Source organism: Terrapene carolina, unplaced genomic scaffold (genome assembly GCF_002925995.2).
Source record: "Terrapene carolina triunguis isolate 2854851 unplaced genomic scaffold, T_m_triunguis-2.0 Scaffold85, whole genome shotgun sequence".
Classification (NCBI taxonomy): Eukaryota; Metazoa; Chordata; order Testudines; family Emydidae; genus Terrapene; species Terrapene triunguis.
This window is the reverse complement of record NW_020664436.1, coordinates 50,061,423-50,088,149: the sequence shown is the minus strand read 5'-3', so window position 1 is coordinate 50,088,149 and position 26,727 is coordinate 50,061,423. Positions and strand designations below refer to the sequence as shown.

General features: G+C 38.5%; 1 protein-coding gene across 8 annotated transcripts in view; it reads right to left on the bottom strand.

Moving 5' to 3' along the window:
• Positions 1 to 1,658: 1,658 nt before the first annotated feature.
• Positions 1,659 to 26,727, bottom strand: part of BCLAF1 (BCL2 associated transcription factor 1) — a 29,033-nt gene continuing 3,964 nt past the window's right edge. For 2 of the 8 annotated variants that reach the window (XM_026649800.2, XM_026649801.1), the window contains exons 2-12: positions 24,374 to 24,445; positions 20,168 to 20,290; positions 17,789 to 18,694; positions 14,490 to 15,161; positions 14,209 to 14,378; positions 11,270 to 11,375; positions 10,249 to 10,333; positions 9,417 to 9,592; positions 8,104 to 8,284; positions 5,436 to 5,582; positions 3,041 to 3,408 (exon numbers count right to left, since the gene is read on the bottom strand). In XM_026649800.2, coding sequence (XP_026505585.1) covers positions 3,169 to 3,408; positions 5,436 to 5,582; positions 8,104 to 8,284; positions 9,417 to 9,592; positions 10,249 to 10,333; positions 11,270 to 11,375; positions 14,209 to 14,378; positions 14,490 to 15,161; positions 17,789 to 18,694; positions 20,168 to 20,271 — 2,787 coding nt within the window. In that variant the 5' untranslated portion in view covers positions 20,272 to 20,290; positions 24,374 to 24,445 and the 3' untranslated portion in view covers positions 3,041 to 3,168. The other 6 variants (XR_002908573.3, XM_024207942.3, XM_024207953.3 and 3 more) reach the window with 6 other exon arrangements.

The window sequence follows — 26,727 nt, the reverse complement described above, 5'->3', positions numbered from 1 at the left end:
CACTACTTCCCTTCAAAAAGCTGTAAACAAATTGAAGGTTTAACCTTTTTACCAAGACCTGTGAAGTGGAGCCATCCTTTCCCCCTCCCTCAACTCTCCCTAGTTACATTAGCAAAATACATCTCTATGCTCTTTCTACCATTGCTGCCAATAAGGTGACAAATGGAGCAGAGATCATCTTGTGGGGAGAGGACTATTGCAAGAACATGTGTAATAAGCAGTATGTGGTGTTCCTATAGTTTCTTTTAGAGCGAGGGTATGATATTCCAGGGCAGAGTGAAGTACAGTATGACAGCATTAACTTGATAGAATCTTTAGAAATAATGCTACTATTTATATGTAATTTCAGTTGAAAATTGAAGATGCTCATTACTCTAGAGCCGGCAGCACTTGATGGTGGGCCAGAGTTCTGTAGCATTTGGTGCTTGTCGTTTCTGGTTATGAAATTTCACGAAGCCACCTAGAACTACACTGCTTATGAAACATTACATGTGACACATAAATAAATGACATTATAACAGGAGCCAATGTTTTCAGACTTACCTCCCTGTCTCCATTAAAACTACAACAAGAATATTAAGTGTAAAAGGAGATTCTTAGCCAATGTAAATAAGTCTCACTAAGAAGGGAATTAAGCAAAAAAGTTGGACCGTAAACATCCACACAACTGGATGTGTAAGAAGAGAGGGTATTGTCCTTTTCAGATGGAAGGTTTGCTTCATAAATTAGCCAACTAATTCTATGCTGAGACATAGCCGCCCCCCCACCCCACCCTCCGTACTATAGTACCGAGATCTGTATTTCACACTAGCTCTGTAACATCTTTAAGTTGGTGTAGATGTTGTATATCCTACTATCAAGCTCTCCAGATACTACTGGCTTACACAGCACTTTAAACACTTATATAAACAGACTTCTATATTACTTCTATATTACTAAGTGTGTGCTACTGTGTTATCCTAGGAAGAAGAGATAGGTGAGCCTTGATACAAATCAAGCTTTTACAAGCCTTCTTTTGACCATCATTGTACTGCTGGCTTCTGGTTTGTAGGTTTGCAGGAAACTTTTCAAGCCCTGTATTGATGGAATTAAGCAGACTATGTTATAAACAACATAGCTGGAAACGGTTTGAAAGCTTCCATTTAATACTTTACTGCTAGTTCCACTTTTACATTTCAGTGTTACAACTTGCTTTGCTTTAACAAAATGCACACAACACAGCATTTTGAACTTGCATCCTTAATCTAGCTGTAATATTAAGATTATTTTTAAAATTGCATAAAACTTTATTTTAGTCCTTAGCTTCTGCTATTGCTGCAACAAAAGAGCTAGAAGCACAAGTGATTATATACGAGGCTGGAAAGGAGGTAAGGCTCAACTTCAGAGAATTAAATTAAATGACAAAGCTCTTACTGTTTTAAATTGTTAATGATCTTAAAATCTAATAGCAAGTTAGTTCTAATTTGAAGTTTCGTGCTGCAGTGTGTTTTTCAAATGTTGAAGGGGAATGTGTTTTAGAATTTATCATTGGTATCTTTAACCTGTTTCAGCTTGTTATATGTTAAAATGTTCAAGTTTCTGTAAGATGTTTAGAGCAGTAAGGCACAAATTCTAACATTTCATCCTTTTAAAAACTTTTAGATTTTTATTTCATATAAGACTGTAAACGTAATAGAGAATTCACACTTGCCAGAATATTTACCTGAAGAGGAAAGCCCACGTAAAGAAATTGAAAAGGCAGTTTTATGAACTGGAACAAAGACTGACACAAAGGGCAGCTGGATTAATAGTGCCACAAACTTTTTGACTAAAACTTTCTATTGGTAACCCATGAGTCACCAATTAAAACAATTAAAACGTAGTCTTGAGAGTGTCATTTTGTGTTATTCACTGTGCTTGAAAAGTTTTAAGATAGCAACTAGTGCTCCATTCACAAGACTTCATACATTATGCATGCAAAGTCTGAAATATACTAAACAGATTTTCTTAAAAGTAACTCTTTTTCCACTAGTGGTTTACCTTGTTCTGTCATATGCAAAAATGGAACATGCATTTGGAATGTAGGACAAATCTTCCGGTTACAGTGTATAGAAGTCAAGCTACTTTTTGGGCTGTTGCACAAACAGTTGAGGCATTTCCCCAGTAGCGGTATATGGACGGAGAAACGTAGCACCTGTTATGCTACAGCTATACTTGTCAGATTTAGATCTGTTCAGAAGAGAGCTCCCATCGTGGGGGTGGTCTAGAAATGTGAATGTATGACAATGTTAATACAGGTTTGTATACATCTCCATCCACATTCATTTTAAGGGATATTGAAATACTTTAGCTCTCAAATATGATCCACAGCAAGTTTTCTGCAGTTATTAAAACAAAGTGAACTGCATTAGTCTTGTAGTACAGTTCCCATCAAGCTATGGTTAGGATTGCTTTAGCAAGCTAGAAGACTATTTTCAAATACATTTCATTTCAGTCTGTTCACTGTGAAAAGTGCTTTTATAAAAAAGACTGGCTTAAGGCAGCAATCTTTTAACTACTTTTGGATGGGTAGCAAAACACAACAGACTTTGCTCTGGTTCATTACATCTAAGGAAAACACTAACTCCATTGTGATTGAGACTTAGTACTAATTTATAAAAAAAAATGCTCTTCCAAGATTTCAGGTATGCAGAGCTATAAGTTTACTTCAGAATAAAACACAGCGTCATAGGGGAGAATCAAAACTTTTGAGTTGCACTTGACCATATCTTTTGGACAGAGCAGAATTACACTGTATATAACAGACAGTAAAAGTTCTTAAAAGTTGATAATTACAAATATCATTTTACTTTCTACCTGTACGATCGTCAACATACAGTTTACTATATCAAGATCTCTAAAGGCTTAAAACAAAAAACAATCCCTCTAAACTACTTTTAAACAGTAAAATTTAAGTAAAATGCTTACATTCATTTGACGACAAAAAAATATTAAAAATGCTGTGTGGGTGGTGCAAGGGCTGCTTTTTCAGCTGGAATTTTTCTTCATATTACTCCTGTAGAAATAAAGAAAATATGGATGAGTTGCCCCCATTTGTCCATTACCGCAGATACATGAAAATAATTTTTAAATGAAAACTATTTTGTCAATTTTATCACTTAGGGTATGGTGAGGAAGGAAATCTGTTCTTCAATTCATCGACAAGCCAGAGTTTTCTACCTTTTCTTCTTTGCGTCTGTCCTTTTCTTCATTATTTTCCATTGTTTCTTCTTCATCTTCCACAAGCCCATCCCCTTGGTATTTGTCATGTGTCCACTTTGGACTGCTACCTGATTTTTTGAAGTTAAACCGCCCTCTGCCACGCTGGAAAGTGCCACGGCCTCTTCCTCTTTTGGCCCAATAATCCACACCATCATCTCTGTCATCATGCTATGGTAACATAGGTCAAACAGAACAAGGATGAGTTAAATGAATAACATTCTTAGACATCTGTACTGCACCTATCACCATAACATGTAGGCATCTTAAATTCAATGCACTGTCAAGTGTGTTTTATATATAATCTGTATGAGAGGTTTTCCAGGGAATATTCTAGTAGTTTACATCCACAGTTTAACCTACATTTTATAATTGATAAGGTTTGTCCTCATACTGTAAACAAGCATTTGAAAGAGTTTTAGAAACTATAAAATTTTCATTTATTTGTGAAAAGTCATATCTGAGAGGTCTTGTCCTATGTAGGACTACTCAAACTTCCACTTAAAAGGTGGGCAATAAACCAGTTACTTAATGAAATTTACCAGTTTTAACCTTGTCACTCTATTTTCACAATCTTCTGTGACCGTTGGAAGTACTGCCTTTCACATGCTACCTGATATATCCTGCTCGTGGTGGCAGTATGCAAAAGAGAGGCGGGTAGCTCAATAGCTTCCACACAATTGAAAAGCAAAAGCTGACTACTAATTAATAGGCAAATTCCTCTAGCCTCTCTCTTACTACAAACTTATTTTTGTTGATTTTATTTTAATATCACAAAAATCGTACTTCATATTCTAGAAAGGCCAAAGTGGTTTCTTTTAAGCAAAAGTGATAACATAGATGTAGCGCTCTGAGAACCTACCTCACTGTATAGTAAAATCACATTGCGATGTAATTTTTATAATGCAGTTTTCCCCCATTCAGTATTTGTAACATTATTTGAAAAAGTGCTTAACCCTTGGAATTTAGTGCTACTATTGAGGATGACAGAACATCTTCCATTAGCTGCTTGACTAGAAAATAAGGCTTACAGGTAAATCCCAATCTTATAAGTCTTCAGAACCTTAATAAAAATTAAAGTTTTGTAAACAAGTTTTGGACAGGAGACCCTGTTCAAATTCAAAAACAGATTTGGATTTTTTTTGGGGGGGGTGGGAAAATTCAGGTTTACTTGTATGAGATGAGAGCAGAGCAGAGGCCCTAGGTTTCATATATAAAAACTGTTAATCCCTTCTATGAGGAAGAAACACAACTAAAGTGTTCTAAGGACCCCAAAAGAGTGAAGAAACAACACTAAAGTTCCTCTTGCCTAAGCCCATTAAAATTCCTTCCAGAATTATTGGTGGAGATATTCCTGTATAAAACTTATTACTCTATACTAATTTACTGACTAAAGTTCAGATATCACTATACAAACGTAGAAAGTTTATCAGAAATGAACTTGTAATTTTTACCATTTAAAGTATTAGTATTTTATCATTGGAAAATCCACTTACTAAAGAGAGCTTAAGCAGCACAAGCAGAAGAGAGGCTGCATATTCAACAAGTTAAGTAAGAGATATCTTGGTCAATGATCTTAACTACCCTTCTTTTGATACCAGTATGGGAAAGTAATATTTAACAGATCTCAGAGTACTTTAATGCATCTCACTACTCTACTGAGAGCAGCAGGGCTGCTGCTACCAGAGCCAATCCATGTGCACCGTGCCGCCTCCCCCTATTCCCCCCGCCCCAATATTGTATGCTGCCATCTACTCATGACACATTACTTTTACAGGACTCTCAGCACAGCTGAGGCACCAAGCATCAGTGTCTGCTTTAAATCCACTGGGGGAAAACACTTGAGTTAGTCTGGGTGGTCTGTATGTGTTTGTTTTAACATTTTAGGCTGTGCGTGGTAGGTTGTCACTCTTCCTCATTCTCCACCCCAAATATGGGAAAAAAGCAGGAGTGGTGGGGGATGTCCTCTCTGAAGTGACCTGCTACTGTTGCCCACCACTCTGCTGCAGAAGGACAGAAGGGAAGCAGGTACTGGGCCAACTAGGACCCTGATGCTCTCATAGTAATATGCTAAAGTCATTGACAGCTACCAGTACAGAAGCAGCATGCACATAGACACTGCCTCGTTAACATCAGTTATAAAATATGCTTTGATAAAAGATGCATGCATTATACATAATAAGTTTTCCAGCACCCACCAAGAAGTATTTCTTGCTTTTTGGGGTATATTCAGGATCCCACTCCTCTTCCTTCGGTCTCTTTTGAAAAGTAGCATTTGAGTTGCTGGGACCAGTATTTGTTCCAGCAAAAACGCCTCTGGCTCTTCCTCTGCCCCTAATTCGAAACTGATTAACCAAAGTGTTTATGTATTTAATCAATATGCATATAGTCACAAAGCAAATATTCAAGTTCAACTGTATTAACCAAAATGTTATTTCAGTATTCTTTCCTCAATACATAAACATAAAACAGCAATTTAAGAATTCACATGTAATACTTTAAGTCTAATGCATTAGGTGTTCACTTTGAGCTAACAATCCTCTCCATTCAGCTGAAGTGCATTCAAATATGTTTATGGGATTTTTAGTATATGTTTACCCATAATGTGAAATTGAGGGAACTGATTGACCAAAAAGAGGGGAGGACTGCAGAAAAGAATACTACTTATCTCTGAATAGAATCAGACTAAACAGACCAGTGGAGGATTCACAAGATTTATCAAGACATTGAAAGTAACAAACTAAAGTGGAGACATTTGAGAATGATAATTTGAAAAGTGTTGGATATATAATATTAAAGAAGACTGTACAAGAACATAAGTGGGGGTTTTTAGAAAGGTAATCTGGAAACTAAATGCATAAATTTAGGAAATACTTTGGCCTCTGATATCCTCTGAATCCTCTTCATTGCAAAATTAAGAGTATGACGGGGACATTGTCACTGTGGAGGAGGAAATAACATTTGGGAAACAGAATGTTGCTAAGATCAAAGCCTAAATCAGCTAATTCCGGAGGCTGAAATTCCATCAATCATATGAGTTGGGCTATGGGGGCTATTTTAGTAATCCTACATTATAAAGCAGTCTAGGTAATATATAGCCCATAATCATGCTACTGTTGTGGGCCTACCTGTTTCAGGGCATGACAGAAAAAGAGGAGCAGACTCTTAGCATAAAGACAGCTCCTTTTCAGTCTGGGAAGAGTTCACATGAAAAACCTTTAAGGGACTGTAAGGTCAGAAAATGTGACTGCAGGCTTCTATTCACTCTGACAGAAGAACAGATACGAATGCTTTCATTATGTTTATGGGTTTACATTATACAAAATGTGTGTGTGTCTGTCTCATTTTGTAAATAAGTACTGCAGCCTGCTGGTGGAAATCTCAGTCATGATTTTTGGTGAATAGGCACCTAAGCAAATCTACTCCTTTTTGGCCAGCCAGCCAGCCTATACCATAATAGCCCCAAACGCAAAAGAGAAGATTTTGTTCAAATTAAAGGTTTTTTTTATCCAAAATAAAAACCGTGAACTGGAATAGCCTACTAAACTAGAGGACAAAGACATTTCACTTTACCTGTACTGGTAAAAACTATATGATCTAGTTTATGATTGTAGACAGAAGGTGCAAGCTAATCTGTCAGGTACTGGCCATTTTTGTAGTCATATAACATTGCTTGTTTATGTCTAATCTATCCTCTCTTTCAGCATAACTGATTCAGTATTACAGGTTACATGAAGGAGTTTAGTTACTCCCTCCCAAAAAATCTGTATGTTTGGAATTTTCCCCCAAGATGTAGCTTGCAATGTTCAAAGTTATAGCTCCTAATGTTTACTTCCTGCCTATGTTCCTAATCTCTAGGTCTTTTTTACTGTTTTTTGGTCCTCACTGGTGTTTGCACATGTTCCAGTTTAGTATCAGTGAACTACATTAACATGCTGTTTACATCATTTTATTGAGTAGTGAATTTTAAAACTACTGTCTGTGGACTTTGGTCAACACACTTCCAAATCACAACGCTAACCACCTTCCAGCCTTCAACCAGTTAGCTTTGCTGCTGACTGTAGTCCAGTCCAGGACATTCAGAGACACACTAACAAACAAAAGCAAGCAGCCCTGCTTTCCCCGGCACAGCTGCTTCATGGCTGTCAGGTATATAAATTAGGCATGTACGAGTTTGTGGATAACAACAAAATTGAAGGGGTGGCAAACACAGAGGAGCAGAACCAAACTGCAAAGTGACCTGGAAAAATTGGAAGCACTGGGGATTACAGACAACAAATAGCAAAATGTAGCTTTAATAAATTGATATTAGTAGGTTTAAAATCCTGCCCCAAGTAAAAGAAACCAACTGCACAGATACAAAGTAGCAAGAAATAAGCAAGCAGCGACACCCATAGCATTAACAAGGATTTGGATTTTTTTTCCTCGTGTCTTTATTACTGTTCTGATAAGACTCTTCTCTAACCCATTGCTATTGTTGCTGTGAAGGAAGTCTTGGAAGGAGAGTTGTCTAAAAAGAGATTTCTCACTTCTGCTGTGGTCCATAATATGAAAGTGTTTGAGACTTCTTATTCTGAATAATTAACAAAGACTGCACTACACTATTAGACACTTCAGCTTGTTAAACTATTGTTAGTTACCTTTTGTTTTTCATTTTTAGCTGGTTTGAGTAATCAAAACATTCAGATCCAAGCAAACTCTGAACAGCACACAATAGCAATCGGTTACATGATACTTCTAAAATGAAACACTGCACATCTTAATCTTGGGAGGATGGATCCTAGAGTCACGCCACTTACCTAACACTGCTTTAAGGTAACAATAGTATAGCAATGAAAGTTTTGGAGGGAGCAGAGAAAGACTTACAAAGGTGCCTCTCGGCCTGCTGACTCCTGTAAAACCTGAATATTCTTTCTGCTCATGGTGGGTTTTGAACTCTTCATCTCTTTCTTTCTTGCCATCTTTTTCTTCTCGTGAACTGGATGAGGCGGAAGATGGGGATGAAGATGAGGAAGATCGAGAACGGTCTTGCTCTCTTTTTTGTTTACTGAAAAATAAAAAACATACTTTGTGCTGTTTTAAAAATAGATACCCTGTAGCATGCTACACTAATGGAGGTCTCTGTTTATGTAAAAGCTACTTCCCCCTCAGGTTATAAATCATCCATAAATATGTATTTCAGATTTTAAGGTGGAGTATAATTTCACTTTTCATCCTCCTTCCATATATTTAAAATATATTGTGCAAATACTACTGCTAATTAGTTGGAAACCAGTAGACTGCAAAATTAATTCTCTGGTTTTTGATTCAACGAAGAGTGGCCTATTTAACTGCCATTTTTGGGGTAGCAAAAGGGAAAGAAGAAGGGAGGAAAACCCTTAGAGCAAAAGTTATAAATTTTAAGTTAATTGAGTTTCCACATATTGTTGAAAATAGCAGATATATTCTGGGCATCCCTATGTGGATACCAGTGGATGACAGTGTGGATACCAGAGGCAGAAAGGAAATGGGAAAAATGAAGCACAAGTAAAATCCATCATATGCCCAGTGTAAAGCAAGAGGAAAAAAAAAAAAAACCTAATGCAAGACTCTGTATTGAGTAACCCCATATTGGCAGTATTTTGACCCAATTTACAAGATTTTAATACAACACCCATTAGGTCATACCTGAAATCTCTTACCACAGCTATAAAGTATCCACTGAAACATAACTATTAAAAACTAACATTTTTCTTTAAAAACAGCCCACTGGCTTTAGAAAAATAAATACTTCTCCCTTCTCACCCATGTTAAACCTAGACATCAGTAAAAATTCTCACACTCTGGGTGTTATGAGTTGAAAAAGTGCGGAATCAAGCATAACGAACCAAAGTTCTTACACAAACTGTTTACAGAAATGTACTGCATTGAAGTCCAACCTCCTGATGTAGCCTGGATAATAGGACAGATTAATTTGTCATTTTTTTTTTCAGTGTTAGCTTGCTATTCCAAAGTTTTTGTCCTCATCCACCATAAGCCGTGTAAAAGACAGATAATACATTTTTGCTGTAAAACAAATAATTTTAATTGTTTAAATTTAAATGTTCCATTACACAGTGAAAATTGAAAGCAATTAAGCTTACAATTACAAAAGGCTAATTAGAAACTAAAAAACCTACTTAGAAAGTTCAAATATTTACCTGTCATCTTTGTAAGATTTGTAATCCTTGTAATCTTTTGGAGTTTTCTCCTGCTTTCTTGATCCACTGCTTTCCCTGGAACCTTTAGAGTCCCCTCGTTCTTTACTTCGCTCTTTTCGACGACGGTCAATGTCGTGCCGAAGATCAGCAGAATCACATCTTAATTTTTTATCTCCCTGTGAAAGGAAGAGATTTCAGGAACAGCATTTTAAAATGGAAAAATCCAGACGAGATAGAAGTTGGCCTCCCATTTGCACTATCTCCAAATTTCTAAAGAAGTAATAAAGTTTGCCTAGTTTCAACACTATTCAGAACATTCAGTCGATTTTTAATGACAGAAAGTTGTTTGACTTTTATATGTCTATGCCTGATGATTTTTTTAAACTATCTAGGAATTTAGCTTCTGAGAAGATGTTCCACCAAATCACCAGGGAGATCTATTTTTACAAGCGAACTGTCAGGTTTGTGTGGGTGGATTAATATTTAGTACAATTTATTCTGAAGAACTGTGTTATTAGAACAGCATAAACAGCTGATTAATTCAGCTACAACAGCTGCAAATGAGCTATTTTCTTGATTTCTAGTCCTTGGGTCTGCTAAGTGCTGCAAAAATCAGGAAAACTGGAAGGAAACATCCTGGAATCTAGGCAAGAAGTTGCTAACATATTTTGTCCAAGGCCAGAGATGAGAAATAGTCTAGGTCCAAGTACTTTTTGGGCTAGAAATACAAATCAAAAGAAAAAATACTCCACCCTGAAGTTTAGACTCAAAAGGAAATACACATTATTTTACTAAATCTAGAATACCAATTTAATATTAATTCAGAACCTACTTTTTGACTTTCTTCTTTAAAGACTCTCTCTTCACCTGCTAAACGGGTATGCTTCCTCAGGGCAGTTGGAGAGATGTCAATCCTCCTAAATGTAAAATAAAAAAAGTGTCTAGCCATACACGCAGGGGATCGTTTATGGCTTCCTGTGTTTCTTTTGGACATTTGAGAAAACAAAGAAATCAAGAGCTACTCTATTTTTCAGCAGCATGATCTTTTTATTTATAGTATTTGGTCCCTATAATCCCTTTAAATCTATTCAGATAATGAAAAATCTGGTTTTGCCCAATGAAGTACATTAAACATACACATGTGCAATTATGACATTTTGCTTTTTCCTTATTTTTAAAGATGTAAAAGCATTAATGGATTATGTATTTCAAGAGCTCTGTAAAAGTGATCAGATCATTAAAACTAACTCACGCTAAGCAGCAGTTAATAACATCCCTTTAAAAGTAGAAAATAAAAAAAAAGTTCAAAAAATATTTCTTTGATGCAGACTACTACTAGAGAGAGAGTATTTTTAACTTCACACATGTAACATACTCAAAATAAGGCATGCAGCCTTTTATAACTAATTCCAATGGTTAGCAATGATATACATATGCCCTACCTTTGCTTACCTTTCAGACACTAACACAGCTCAGGTTTTTATTTTCAAACTGCTGTAAATTATTAATGCAGTTCAAAAGTTAATGATGAAGTCACAATATGAACTAGTTCACATATGAGAATAATAAGCACTCAAGTGGTGTTTTTCCATCTTCAAAATACTTAAGCCTCAATGCTCAATACTGCATGTGAGGCTGTTAAGTATAGCCCAAAAGAGATACTGAGGCAGACAAAAGACTTGCCACAAAGCGACATATAGAGCTGGAGTTCGGACCTGTGCTCAGACCAGTTCATGCTTCTCTCAGGTGAAGAATTCAGAGGTAATTAGAAAAGCATTTATGGGTTCTTATAAGAAATATAATTTATTATTTCACTGAAATAAGCAGCATCTAGTAATGCAACTGGCATATACCTGTGTATTTCTGGGCTCTTTTGCCGGGTGCAATGTTCTTCAGTAGCTTTTTGATACGCAGTGAACCTCTCATTTAGGGTCATTCCAGCTGACTTGAAGTATTGTTCTGTTGGTTACAGAGGAGAAATTCTGTCTAGTTAGTTAAATTCCACCTACATAAGTATTTCCATTCCTGACAGAAAGATACATAGCAGGCAAAAAGAAATGAAAATATTTTAAAAATTTATCAGAAGAAGAGGCAAATCTGTTAGAGAATTTTTCCCACTCTTACCCTTCTTGTAGCCTCAATGAGCAGATAATAGCAGCGCACAACACCACTGCAAGCTTCCTCACAGGTATGCCCTGCTAGTACTAGAACTAATTCAAGCACCATAAACTCATTAGAGTCAGACTCTTCCCTTTTCACTGTCACATTTTCCTCTAATGGAGGAAAAGGAGCAGCTGTTTAGGTTTCCTTCTTTACACTTTGCCCAGAGGAGCAGATGAAGTTATTTTGAGTCAGTATTTGCAGGGAACAAAGAATTTCCAAATAAATTTAATTTTTAACTTAAGATAGAATTCGTTTTGACAGAACATTTAAACAATTTATGCATCAAGAATTACATATAGACTTATTAAACGTAAGTTATTTCTTAAAAGAATGCAACTTTTCCTTTAGAAACAGAGATGATAAAATTATCAAAGTCAATTAACAGCCCTACAGCTGAATATATTCATTTAAGCATCTGGCATCTTGGCAAACCTGACAGCTTCTCTAACAAATAAATTTTCTTTTGGCTTTTGAGACAGTTAAAATTAGTAATAGCAACACTGAATTTTTAAAGACCAGCTCAACAAATGTGTTTAAATGTAAAATAGAAAGACGTATAAAGTCATGAACTATGAAATGTTACATATGAAGCAAGCTATCTGCTTAACAGGTCAACATACATCTGTATCAACTTACCGCCCAACATCCAGCACATGTCTCATAACCAATCATTAAAACTTGAAACGGCCACTACAAGGGTAGTGCCTCAATCATAATTCCATCAAACCCAGGAATTTGAGCTAGCAACTCAGTTTTTATGCCATTTTTGCCAGGAAGACAGAAGGTTCAACTTTGCCTGTTTTTGCATCTGTATCTTTCAACAGCTATTTTACTTTTGTAACATGGATTTTGCCATTTCAAAACACATTCCAGGACCTAGTTACAATGAAAAAGAAAACATCACTGGGCATTTTCAGCTCTATATTAATAAAGAGCTGTTCAGACCAGTTGCATCACACCAATAATGAATCATAACTTCAGTTCTTTAAAAAATGAAAAGTTACTAAAATCCGATCACAAAAAAGTAATTTTGAAGTGTGCAGAAAGGCTAAAAGTTTTAGAAACAAAATATGGTATACACACATCAAATAACTTGGCCACAGACTGGTTGATAAACAGTTATATTTCCCAGCCAGATGTTAGACTTCACCTATCACATTTACAGAGAGACAGTTTAAGTGATCTATTCAGTCATCAACATACAAGAGATTTAGAAACACTGCCCCCTGCAGGCCCCAGTCCTGCAACATGTAAGTCAATGGGAGCTATGCCACTAACTTCAATGTAGGATCAAGCTCTAAATCCCTGACATATCAAAAAGAGAATAGATACTTTGGTTTCAAATGTCAATATGTAGTCAGCTAGTACTTAGCAAAGGATTATTTAATTAAATAATCTTTATAACTGCTCTACAAATCCTCTTTGCAAAAATACTTATTTTGCAACCAACTCGAATTTCAGAATACTACTAAGCCTTGGTCCCTCTAGCTATTTATTATGTAGCACTTTTTTGGATGTTCAGCACACCAATTTAGCATATCTAAACTATCTTAATAATGAATGCATAACTTCGGTTAAATTAAAATTGGTCATCTGATCAAGTGGCTCTTATTCTAGGAAATTTAAAAACTCGATTCCCTCTTCTGCTCTGAACACCAACAATTTTCATCACTAAGGTATTTTGTCTTAATTAGTTCATTAAGAGAGCTGAAGAAGACATGTTTGGCAACAAATAAGAAATGCTTTGCTAAAAAAAAAAAAAAAAGTTGGTGCTCATTTCAGAAACTCTGTAAATGTCCTCACATGTTAGACAAAAGGACTTTACTCAGTCAGACAATACTGAGTCTCTGACTAATAAGCCTGCAGAGTATTTTATACTTTATTGTGATATAGGAAATCATCCCTCTTTACTGGGATGCTTCCCAAGGAACTGATTTAGCCTAATGATAATGAATGGTAATAACTGCTGCTCAATCCGAAAAGAATTAGTATATAATCCATTTAAGAGGGATGAACTTGGACAGTGCCAAGTTGCCAAGTATGAAATTCTATGCTCCAGTGTCACATAAACTGCCAAATAAGGAATGAAAACAAGATGAAATTTCATCAGTTTTATTTTTGTATATTTATTTCACATAGTTTTTATTCTTTCATACTTTAAAAAAAATATTTTCTGAAGAGGGATACTGGGATGTCCTAATCAAAGGATTCTACGGTATTTTCACATTACATAGAGTAATTTGCCAACAGAAATCACAATCACTAAACATGAGAATTAGCAACCTCAAAGAAATCTAAATATTGACCAATATATAGTTTTTTAAATATAGAACATTTAAACTTGAGTGCAAAAATTCACAAATTGTCCACAGCTTATTTCACTGTATAACACAGTTTATCAAGATATACAAAATTAGTATTACTGCTATAGTTTTCTGGGACTAGCTGTGCAGTCTTTTTGGGGGTTATTTTAAGATAAGCTTTTCTCAAAAGGAAAAAAGTATGAATCAATCAGTATGAAGAAACAGAGAATTGAGTTGTCTCTAGTGACATTAAGCAGGTTTATCTGTAATCGATCATTTTTCTAAATGCCGACACTGATAATTGCTGTGGTAAACTGAGTACATACCTTTGACATGATGAACCAAAGACACAATGTGCTGAATAAATGACTCGGACGTGCTTTTGCTGGCCTGTGGCAACTTAATGTGGTCAAAGATGGATCGGAACTCTTGCTCCTTCTTGACAGAATGGACAAGCGTACTAGCAAGCAGCCTGTCTTTAGTCAAGGAAGCAGGTCTAAAATGCATCAACAAGAAAGAGAGACAAAAAGAAACCAGTGGTTTAAATAATGTCTAGGTAAACTCTGTACACAGGTGAGGAAGTGTACTGTGAATTGGGATAATTTACCTATTGGAATCATCAAGAGGGACCGGTGCCATTTTGAGCTTAACTTCAGGACGATGGGAGTCACTGGCTATCATTTTGATCCTAAGTGGGCTCTCCTCTCGGAAGGTGGATTTTTCTCTCGCATCCAGATTCTTGTGTAGAGGGGGACTGTAATCAAAGAGTTCTTTGAGCTTTTCAGACTTTACCTGCTCAGGTGACTGAGTTTCTTTCTTCACCATTATTCTCTCAGAACTTTTGTCGTCTTCCTTGTGCTTATCTTTTGTTGCACTAGGCCTTTCCACTACATAGCCAGTCTCTTTAAGTTTATAACTCTTGTCTTCTCTAAATCCATCACTCTCTCTATTGCCCTTCATTGAAATTTTAGATTTGTATTTGGTTCCTTCCTCCTCAGCATTCCGGTGAGATGCAGTAGCAAAATTTTTACCCTGATCTGCGAGGACAGATTTTCTGAACTGTCCATAATCCTCTGTCTCCTCTGTCTCCTCCCCTTCAGAGTCACTGAACTTTTGTTTCCCAGCATCTTTACCAATGAAATAATCTAAAGCTTCCTGATCCTCCCATTCCCTTTCTCCCTCTGTCCTCCCTTTTTCTGATCCTCTCTCCTTCTGGGCCTCTTTCTCCCTGGTATTACCCCTATCAAGCAGGTATACTCTAGACTCTTCATCTGTGTACCTGTGGATAGCAAAGAAGAGGATGGTAACTCTGGATTGCATTCATTCCAGTTCATTTGCATTTCACTTCTGAGTCACCTCAGTATCACAGAATCACAACACAAAAACAAATTCCACTGAGTAGTTCAACTGTTCAGCATATACTTTTTTGCACAGCATTATTATTACATCTACAGCCACTTATGTGCTATCCTTTGAAAAATATATATATATGAAAATAATCCCTTTCTACATAAATTGACTACTGGAATTTTTAAAACTAGTGGTTTGGGGAGTTTTAATTTGGTGCCCAGCTTTAAGCACTTTTATGCCTATCATTCTGTCTGTAGGAGAATCATAGAAAGTTTAGTATTTCAGTTTGCATTTTACTCTTGAACCCTGACATTTCAGGGACAATTCTTTCAACAAAAGTAAAAGGGTACCATTAAAAGAGAAAAAATGAAAAACCATTTTCAAAATCTTGTTGTGCTTGTAACAAGATCCACAATTCTATATTGGCATAAGTCATTAGTCACAGTAAGGCCTTGTTGATACTACAAAGTTTTGTTGGCAAAAGCTGCCTTTTGCAGACAAAACAGGGGAGGCGTACACACTACAAAGCTACTCTGGGCATCAAAATAAAACCATCTCAATGAGAGGCTTTTTGTAGCAAAGTTAAAGCGACAAAAGGTCCATATAGTCACTGCAGTTTGTTTTGTCCACATAACTAGCTTCCACCAGTATCCCACAAAGCCTGTCATGAGCACTCTGCTCACTGTTTTGATCTCTGCTGCTCTGCAGGCATGCGCCCCTCCCCTTTCAAAGCTCCAGGAAGTATCTGACACCTGGGTGTACTGTTCTGTTTGGGGAACAAAGAGCAAATCATTAAGGTGGAATGCTCCTGTTCTGCCCTGCACTAGGAACACTGGGACAGGCAGGCTGCTGCTGCTGCTGGAGAGGGGGGCGGGAATTGCTGTGCTGTTTTGACATTCCTCACCAAGCTGCTCAGGATGCCACTCCCGCAGCTGAGGTGGTGTAGGAGAACTCGGAAGGGATCACAGAACTATAGGCAGGCAGAACAGGCTGCTGTGCCAAGCAGAGATGGGGGGCTGTTGTGTGTGTGTGGGGGTGTCCCTCTCCCCCTGCCTCAGGATAGGTCCGTCAGCCTGCTGTCTCCCCAGCCCCAGACACACCACTCTCCTCTCCCTCCCCACCCGCCTCACTCTTCAGTTGAAAAAGCAGTGGACAATCTATTAGGATGCCTCTGGAATGATGGAATTGAGAAACCTGCATCATGTGACACTGTACCTGCCCCATGAGGAATAGAAAATCCTTCCCAAAGCACCTTGCAGCCAGTTGCACAGTGGGATAGCTACCACAGTGCACTGCTCTCTGTGTCGATGCAAGAGCTGTTAGTGTGGATGCACTCTGCCAACACAAGGAGCTAGTGTGGACATGCAACAGTGGTTTTAATTAAAGCAGCATAACTTTTGCCAACAAAACTTTGTAGTGCAGACAAGGCCTAAGACTTCAGGAATACTGTGACCAACTATGTAAACTGGCTTTTCAATCCTCTGTGTACACTGGGAATTTACACTACCATAGCTACATCTCTCAGGGGTGTGAAAAATCCACGACCCAAGAGACGTAGCTAGGCTGACCTAACCCCTCATGTTGACAGTGCAAGGTCAACAAAATAACTCTTCCATTGACCTACCTACTACCTCTCGGGGAGGTGGGTTACCTACACTGAGAGGAGAACCGCTCCCGGCAGCGTAAATAGGGTCCACACTGAAAATGCTACAATGGTACAACTGCAGTGCTGCTGTTGTAGTATCTTCAGTGTAGATATAGCCTCAGGGAGGTGGATTATCTTCGCTAATGGGAGAACCCCCTCCCTTTGGCATAGGTAGTGTTTACAGTGAAGCGCTGCAGCTGTGCCACTATAGCAGTTTAAGTGTAGACCTATCCTAACTCCTTTAACATTGCTGAGTGCATTTAAAAATTAATGCTTATTTCATTCAGCTCCCACTATCTCAATACAGTATTTTCATGCTAATAGTTTCCAATATACTCACTGGCAGCAATGTATTTGCTTAGGGAAAAATCTGAATCCTGGTGCCTTTATAAGTACATTTATGAATAGCAATTCAGTGACTGAACAATTTAATTTCAGTTCCATAAACAGCATAGATAGAAGCCAAATTGCTTCATTTTTCAATCCATTTTTATAAGAAATCAGACAAAAAGTTAACAGTCCATTTTCAGTAAGATTTCTACAGCTGTATTTTCTTTTTAGCAAATAAAAATCAGAAGACACCTGGTATACACTACCCCCTTCCCATTTAATTTTTTCTTATGAACCCATAATAGATACTACTAGTGAACAGAACATATAAAAATACACTGTAAAGGAAAGGGACAACCAAATGTTCCACAAGGATACAGCTAAGCCAAGAATTTATAAGTAAAATAAAAAGGAATGCTCTTCATGTGTCAAGCTTAAGCATAACTAGACTGAAATTAGTAAGCAGTCACGGCTGTTTCATTCGGCAGTTCAGGAGGCTTATACGTAAATTAAATGAAGTTCAACAGACCGAGCGGGGACATTTTAAGACTCAACATGACTTTTACAGATACAGTTCTTACCTTTTTAGAAACTTTCCACCCTTTGCAGTTTCCTGTTCCCCAGCTTCAGGATAAAATGAGCGCATTCGAGCCTCCTCACGTGGAGCACTCTGTGAAGGGACTGTCTTTCCAGGGCTTCTCCTTGAAGGGATGTGATGCAATGGGCTATTCTGAGAAGGACTGTAGCGACTGGAACCATTTCCAAGGGAACCAGAGCCAGACCTCTCAGGGCTATGTTGAATGGAATGTGAATGTTGAGGTGTGTTTTTAGCTGAGTGAACTGTGCTGAGCAAAGGGGCATCAGAGCAAGATGAACTCTGACTGGGTGGGGAGGCAATAGAAGGACTATGGGGTGACCTTGGACTGTTATCATATGCTGAAAGGCCAGGCCAAATGTCACCAGAAGCTGCTGATGATTTGTTAAAGTCATCAAGGGACTCAGATGGGTCATGTTCAAATGTATCTTTCTGTTCATCCTGTGATTTACTTTTTAAAGGGCTATCTTGCAGAGGAGCTCCCTCAGTTTTCTTAGCCTGCTTTTCCAGAGACCCACGTCTTTTGGAAGAGACAGGCGATTTGCTGTATGGGGATGAGGAACGAGATGAAGAGGACCTTGGAGACCTGGAAGATCTGTAAGATCGACGAGATCTGCTCCTGGACCTCTGGGAAGACACAGACCTTCGCTTTGGACTTCTGGAACGTGAACGACCCCGCCTAGGGCTTCGGGAGTGTCTTCGATTCCAGACAGGTCTGTAGCCTCCACGATGATATCTACCACCTCCTCCTTGATAATACCCTCTACCTCTTCCTCTGTAACCATAGGGGCGTCTCATTCCTCTATTATTTCTGTAATCTCTGCGATAATCTCTAGAATAAACACGATCCCTACTGCGAGATCTTGAATATGTCCTGGACCGAGACCTAGAACTAAAGTTAAAAGAAAAAAAGTTAGTACATGACAATTTAAAAATCCTTTAAGATAAATAACTATACTAAAACCCTGATGTCAAATGCAATTTGTTGGGAATACACTAAAAGTACATGAGAAATTAACTCTATAATTCATCTTTATTGACTATGTTACGTATAATCTGTCAAATAAAAAGACCAGCAGTTTGATGCTGCAAATTAAGTCAGTACTACAAGTTACTTGTGATTTGAAAAGCCATGTGAGAGAGTGACAAGCCATTAGGAAAGGGACCACACAAATGAAATACACCTCTACCCCCGATATAACGCGGTCCTCAGGAGACAAAAAATCCCACCCTGTTATAGGTGAGACTGCATTATATCGAACTTGCTTTGGCCCTCCCTGTTCCTTGTTCCCTGACCGCCCCCTTCAGAGACCCCCGTCCCTAATCACCCCCAGAATCCCACTCCCTACCCAACCCCCCTGCTCCCTGTCCCCTATCCACACTCCCTACCCCCTGACAAGCACTCCCCGGCAGCGTCGGGAAGCGGAACAGCCCGGCCCCAGCCCGCTTTACTCCGCCACCTCCCAGCCGCGGCGCTCCGCTTCCCGCCGCCAGTGAGTGCGGGGAGGTTGGGGAAAGGACGCCCCCCCGCACTCACCTGTGGCGGGATGCGGAGCGACGCGGCCCCAGCCTGCTCCACTCTGCCAGCTCCCAGCCGCGGCGCTCCGCTTCCTGCCGCAGGTGAGTGTGGGGAGGCTGGGGAAAGGACGCCCCCCCGCACTCACCTGTGGCGGGAAGTGGAACACCGCGGCTGGGAGGTGGCAGAGTGGAGCAGGCTGGGGCTGGGCTGCTCCGCTTCCGCTGCTGCTGGTGAGTGCAGGGGGGGGGGGGGGCCCCCCCCCCCAACCGGCCCGGCGGGGGGGAGGGAGGGGGGCCGGCCGCCCCCCGGCCCCCCACCAATCCCCGGGGCCGCTCGGGCCGTGCCGCCCCCGAAGGCCCCCCCCCCCCCGCCCCCCCCCCCCCCGGGGGGGGGGGGGGGGGGGAAGCCCCTGACTGCCCCTGAGGCCCTCTGCCCCTTATCCAACCCCTTGGCCCGGCCCGGCACCCTTAACACGCTGCTCAGAGCAGCGTGTCAGAGCTTTACTGCCTTGAATGCGAACCCGTGTTATATCGGGGTAGAGGTGTACCATGTAAAGAAGGGGGGAAAAAAATCAGGAAGCATAATTAGCATTCTTGTTCTACACTTTGAAGAAGTTTAAGGGTAAAATAAGTGAGGCACTAAATGATTAAAGCAACAGAACTAACATCTAGTTCATCTAAGATGAATTAAAACTAAGATGAATTCAAATTAGATGAACTAAGATCTCAAATTCACTTTTGTTGAAGACCACATGTAAGTGGAGGAGATATTAAAAGAGCAACTAAACAACACAATATTAAATCAAATTAGCCCAAAGAACTGTAAATTAAAGTACCATCAATTTACCTGTATCTCTTTTTTCTAGAATGTGATCTGGACCTCGACCTAGAAGTGGACTGAGATCTGGACTTTGATCTTGAAGAATGAGATCTAGAATTAGATCTACCCATTTTCTTCAGTGGATTACTTCTAACCAAAAGAAAGAACAATGAAAAAAAGTCAAAGGGAAAACATTTAGATTTCATGTAGCCCAGATTAGTGAATCTTACTGTTATATCATGAATCAGGCTCTTAGTAGAGAGAGAGAGAGATTTTTTTCTAGTCAAAAAGATTTTAACTATATAAAAGTAAATACCACTTTAGCACTTTGGGGAAGAAAAAGATTACATCCAAGACTGACTGGACCATCCTGATTCTTTAAGTTACTGATGTTTAAAAAAGAAAAGATTTATCCATTTTATAATTATAGAATGAAGTCCTGCCAGTACAGATACAGCACAGCTATGCAAACTTTCCCAGACTGTTCTGCATCTGTCCCTCAACTAGGAGCAGCAGCAGAGGGGAAACTGGAGATTTTCCTTTGCACACACTGTTCAGATATGCATTCCTCCCATGTGATCTCCTATACTTTGCTGCACTTTGTACAATCTTGTGCTTTGCTAACCGTCTCATCAGTTTATAATGGACTTAAGATCCGTGACAGAGATGGGCTGTCAAGCCACTACCCCAGATCTCTTGCGTCCTAACTATTTGGATGGAAGAGCTTTTGGGGGGAGGGGAGAGAGACCAGGATGACAAAGAAATCCCCCCTCAGCAAAAACTCAATGATTTAATAGGGAAGGGGAGGTTTTCTGGTCAACATGTTTTTCCAACTTTGGACAAGTGAGATGTAGTAGCAGCTTGGAAGGTGTTTTATACCTGCAATCAAGCACTGAATGTAAACCGTAGGCCAATTTAATGCAATTTTGACAATTTCCCTTTCATCTCACTTTTAAACAAGTTATCTTCATCCTGAGCAACTCAAAATTCTCCACATGAAAAATTTAATTCAGAAGTGTGAAATCAGATTAAAGATTTTTCCTATTTTTTTTTTAATCTATTCACCGCTGAATGGAAACCATAATTTATATGGGAGAAGTAGCATTAAAGAAAAACTACCTTCTTTCTTCAGTTCACAGTATAAGTCTGAGCTACTTCGAAGGCTTCAAACACAGATGACAATTTGCACCAAAGCTGCCAATTTAAGTAAAATATCTTTTACTTTTTTATCTATACAATATGTGCCTTTAAAAAATATTACTGACTACTGGAAGCACAAAAGCAAGTTATGCACCCAAAACTTGCAGCTCTTTCCAGAACTGCACAACCTGATATGCTGACCCTTAGAAAAAGACATGAAGGAACACCCAGCATTCTGTTTAAAAGAGAGTAATTTTGAGCTGTATTACCTTTCATTCACATGGACTAAAGCTACATAGCCTCAATCACATTTCCTCCCATCAAGGATTTTTTTTAAGTTTCATTTTTTAAAATTTTCTTACAAAGTAATATGAAAATTGTTATAGGGTTTAAGTTGCTTAAGAGGACAGCAACTAACTGAATAAAGATACCTGGGGTATAATTCAACACTTTTCAACTGATCATTAGCTGCGTAAACTGACAATCCTGGCTAGATATAATCTTAAAGAAACATCAGCCATAGGGGAAAAACACCCCACACAACTTGGTTCTTTCCTGTTTAGAGTTTCAAACTTCCCTATGTTCTATTAAAAACAGAATAACTTTGTTTCAATATCATTTTCCTTTGAAAATAACTCAAGTTGAACTGTATTCATTTGAGAGAAAGAGTCAGCTGCGTGCTGACTTGAATTGAAACTCCTGGCAAGTAGTTTGGAGCTTCTGGTTTTAGGTGCCTCAGAGTCCAAAATCAGCAGTGCTATACAATGATTTAAAGTAAGTTAAAGCAAAGGGATAAAATGTATTGATACTGACACTTTATATAACCCTTTTATAAAACCTTTATCTATTATTGGCAATACAAGTGCAATAAAACAAGGATGTTCTGTCATGCAGCTATGTATATTTTTCAGACGTTGGAGTCAGTCACACACACACACACACATATAAAATAAAACAAAAACTTTGTTAACTTTAACTTAAAGTTGCTACTGTGCCTATACACCCTACTCGCTCTCCACAAGGATCTTTACCAATTAAAGAAACCTAAGTACATAACAGTATAAAAGTGAACTGTTATAAGTAGGTATATATATAACACTCAGTTTATGCAATCTCTTAAATTTCACTGAGACATTTTACACATGTATATTTAAAAGATTATGAACTGTAAGCATATTTAAATGTATATGTACCTTCCCTTAACATTTAAGTGTGTATGTGTGTGAGAGAGAGAGAGAGAGAGAGAGAGACAGAGACAGACAGACAGACAGACAAAACCATGGTCAGTGTAGAGCTTAGGAGCTTGACAGGGGTCCTGATTTTCACTTCCTCACACTGCACCGCAGAGCTTTGGAGCTTCTTCGGTTTGTTCAAGTCTGCAGCTCCCCCTGCATTGCACTGCTCTGAAGAGAGTAGGCATAATCCACAGGGTATTCCATTTCTATTCTATTTCTCCTGGCCCAGCATACACTTTATGCAATGCAAGCTCTTAATATTTTTTTAAAAACTGGCATGTAACACTATGTAAGTTTGAAGTTTTCCAGTCAAGTGTATTTTTTAAGCTAGGTGGACTCAAACATATTGTATACTTTCAAAAGCATCCATAACAAAACTTTCATGCCACATTAAAAAAAATTTAAAGTTACAAAGGAAGTGAAAATAAGGCTACCATGGTTCCATTATATATAAATAACTGCTAGTAAGTGGCTCGACATTCAGGATAACTCAGAGATTTAAACAGTGGTTGATGAGTTTTCTTTGTAATTTGCAGAAAAACACCCACTTGCCATTCTGAAATAAATCCAAGGCTACAAAACAATTGTGTATAGAACTAGATAAAACACAAACTTGCAAAAGCCAGAACTTTAGTCTTTTAACTCCAAAAAGGCAGTCCTCTATCGGGGCCGGCTCCAGCGTTTTCGCCGCCCCAAGCGGCCAAAAAAAAAAAAAAAAAAAAAAAAAAGAAAGACGCAATCGGCGGCACTTTGGCAGCAGCTCTACCGCCGCCGCTTCATTCTTCGGCGGCAATTCGGCAGCAGGTCCTTCCCTCCGAGAGGGACTGAGGGATCCACTGCCAAATAACCGGATGTGTCGCCCCTTTCCGTTGGCCGCCCCAAGCACCTGCTTGCTGCGCTAGTGCCTGGAGCCGGCCCTGTCCTCTATTACTTGAGCTTCAGGAAAACTTGTTTACCCAGATGAAATGTAGGTCCCCTATGTTCTCTCTAAGCTACTGCCAGTCATCTATGATTAAACTACTCACACATAGGCCTGGTCTACACTTAAAAATTACATCGACCTAGCTACATCACTCACAGCTGTGAAAAATTTCACTCTCTGTGCAACGTAGTTAGGATGACCCATCATCCACGGTAGATGCAGCTAGGTCAACACAATTCTTCCTTTGATCTACCTACTACCTCTTGGAGAGGTGGTTTCACTACATCGATTAAAAAAAACCTTTTGTCAATGTAGGAAGTGTCGACACTGCAGCAGCATAGCTACAGTATGGCAGCTATGCCACTGTAGCACTTGTAGCCATACTCTAACATATTTATTTTTTTAAAATCAAACTACTTAATTGCAACCAATTTTCTTCAACACTACAATTAAATCTCACTGAAAATTCTTACACAGTAGAAAATTTTATGACCAGATTTGCTAATTTTCTTCAAAGTTTACAGACAAATTCTCCTTAGTTTTCTGGTACGCCTGGCAATTTTCAAGTCAAATCAATTTTTCCGGCCAGACTAATAAAAGAGATTAAAAATAGATTCATAATAGAACCTGATTATTTCCATTTTAAGGATGCAATCTGTTCATAAATTTTCACTGTGACTATTTAGTATTACTGATTACACATTTACAAACTACATTCTAGGGGTAGGCATATTCTCAACTGGACATCACATACACAGAACATTTTACTAGATGCAAAATATATTGAATACTGAAATTTTAGAAGTAAACATTTTAGCCTACATTCACAAATACTGTAGCCTTTGGAGGATGAAACCATTCAATTTACATCTTTTAAATAGCCAGGATCAGACTAGAAATAAAAAAGTGACAAAATAAACCAAGTGTTAATCTTACCTTAGGCCTCTAGATGTTAATCAATGAAGTGATTTTAAAATTCTCGAAATGTGCTCTCAGAAATATTAATTCCTGTAAAACATAAACATTATTTTGAATGACATGCATATTCTGTTTCCTAAAAAGGTTTATGTGGATGAGGCACAATTTTGTTCCAAAAGGTTTGTTTAACATAATATGTGTTCAAAAATATCACTGAGGAAAATACTATGTAGACAGGGTCTAACGGGAATCGTCTTTTTAAATGACATCAATGAAAACTTTATAAGGTCTCTATGCAACACCTAATAAGGCTATTACACATATATGGATATATTAGATATGGATATGGAGAGAGGGATAGCTCAGTGGCTTGAGCATTGACCTGCTAAACCCAGGGTTGTGAGTTCAATCCTTGAGGGGGCCACTTAGGGATCTGGGGCAAAATCAGTACTTGGTCCTGCTAGTGAAGGCAGGTGGCTGGACTCAATGACCTTTCAAGGTCCCTTCCAGTTCTAGAAGATAGGATATCTCTATTAATTTATTTATTTATTTATTTATGGATGCAGAAACGTCCAAAAACATGTACAGGCATTTAAAACCCTAATATTTTCTCATAGAGTTTTCTTTTACAGTCTTATGGGAGCATAAAAGATATGGATAGTAATTAATCTGCTACCCACCATGTTTCATTGTATAAGGAATTTTGTTCTTTTACACAGAAGGAATCAGAATGTCAAAGAGCATATTAGGAAAACATTGCACCAGAATTCAGCATTCCATGATCTGTACAAAGCGTCCAGCACAGAAAAGTTCTACACGAAGATTTGGATTTGTAGAAACAGAATCACATTTTAGTCATTATCTGGCATGTCAGAGTAAATGAACGTGGTCTCAATTTAGGTATTTTTACAGCCCACAGCACCACGGTATCTGAGCACCTCACAGCCATATGTAAATTAAGGGCTCACTACTACCCCCACTGAACTAAATAGGAATTTCTCCACGGGTTTTCAATGTTAAGTAGGATTGACGCATAAATGCTTCTGCATCCCAACATTATTTAATAATTTGGAAAAAAGACACTCAAATAAAAGTGTCTAAACATGGACCTATTCAGGTATAGCTGTTTTCCAAAAGCACTTAGACACTTCTTGCAAAAGTCAGAGTTTGACTAACTCCATGTGCAGACAAGCCTTTAGAAGAGTAACATGTTTCTAACTTTCACAAGTGTCTAACTTCTTTGGGAAAATGCAAGTATAAAATGCTTGCTTTTATAAGATCAAACTAAATCCCCACAGCCTATATTTAGGGACCTTCCTCCTCTGTGAATCACTCCACCTCCTTGCTCCATTTGCCTGCAGCTCTCCCAAACAGCAGCAGAATGAAACAGAAGACTGTCAACGTCAAACACCTGCTCAAACGATTTTGAATTGTAGCAGCAAACAGAGCAGTTTTAGTTTCATGATATTGTTGCTTGCTTAGTTTAGTTTCATGATATTGTTACCATAAGCAGAGGCAAACATCGGAACGTGAGCTTTAGAACTGTACACGCAAGAAACAATTTTTTAAGAGAAAATATCTTAATTTTTAACACTCGGCCAATATGGATAGTCACTCACCAAGGAAAAACAACCAAAGAGATTTTTTCAGCCCCTGAGGACCAAATGAGGGGTTAGGAAGAAAAATTTCCACACAGCATAACAGGAGTAACCTTGAGGTCTCCAGCTCCACACCCACAGAGAGTGAATCATCCAGCAGAATCAAGCGGATGCACACTACATAATCAGTTTTCAGCAAGTGGAAGCAACAAGGGATCTGGGCAGCTAGGTCATTCCCACTATCATTGGCACCTTCTATCCGTGAAAATGGAAAAGGATGAGCAGAAATGGTTCTCACCTCACGTGCCCAACTCTGGTTGAGTATTCATTTCACAGGTCTTTTCTACAGTACTGAAGCTAACTTTTTTAAATTGCTTCAGTCAGCATAGTTGTGTCACCAAGGTAGACAGAACATAACTTTGTCACCATTTTAAAGACACTTCTATACCGCACAGAAGTTTTTAAAAAGATATTTAGGAAAGTTATTCCTATCTACTTTGACAGAAAAACTATGTTACCAGAAACAACTGAATCACACCCCTCCCCTCCTCCATTTACATAATGAGCAATTTCAGCAACATAGTAAGGACTCTGGCCCTTGGCTAATTGTTATTTTAAATGGTCCCAAGGAGATTTTGAAGTTAAAATCTTGTTTACATTAATTAGATAGCATGAATAGGGATAATTCACATGTTGTTTGCAGTGTTGTTGTAGCTATGTTGGTCCCAGGATATCAGAGAGGCAAGATGGGTGAGGTACTCTCTTTTATTGGAC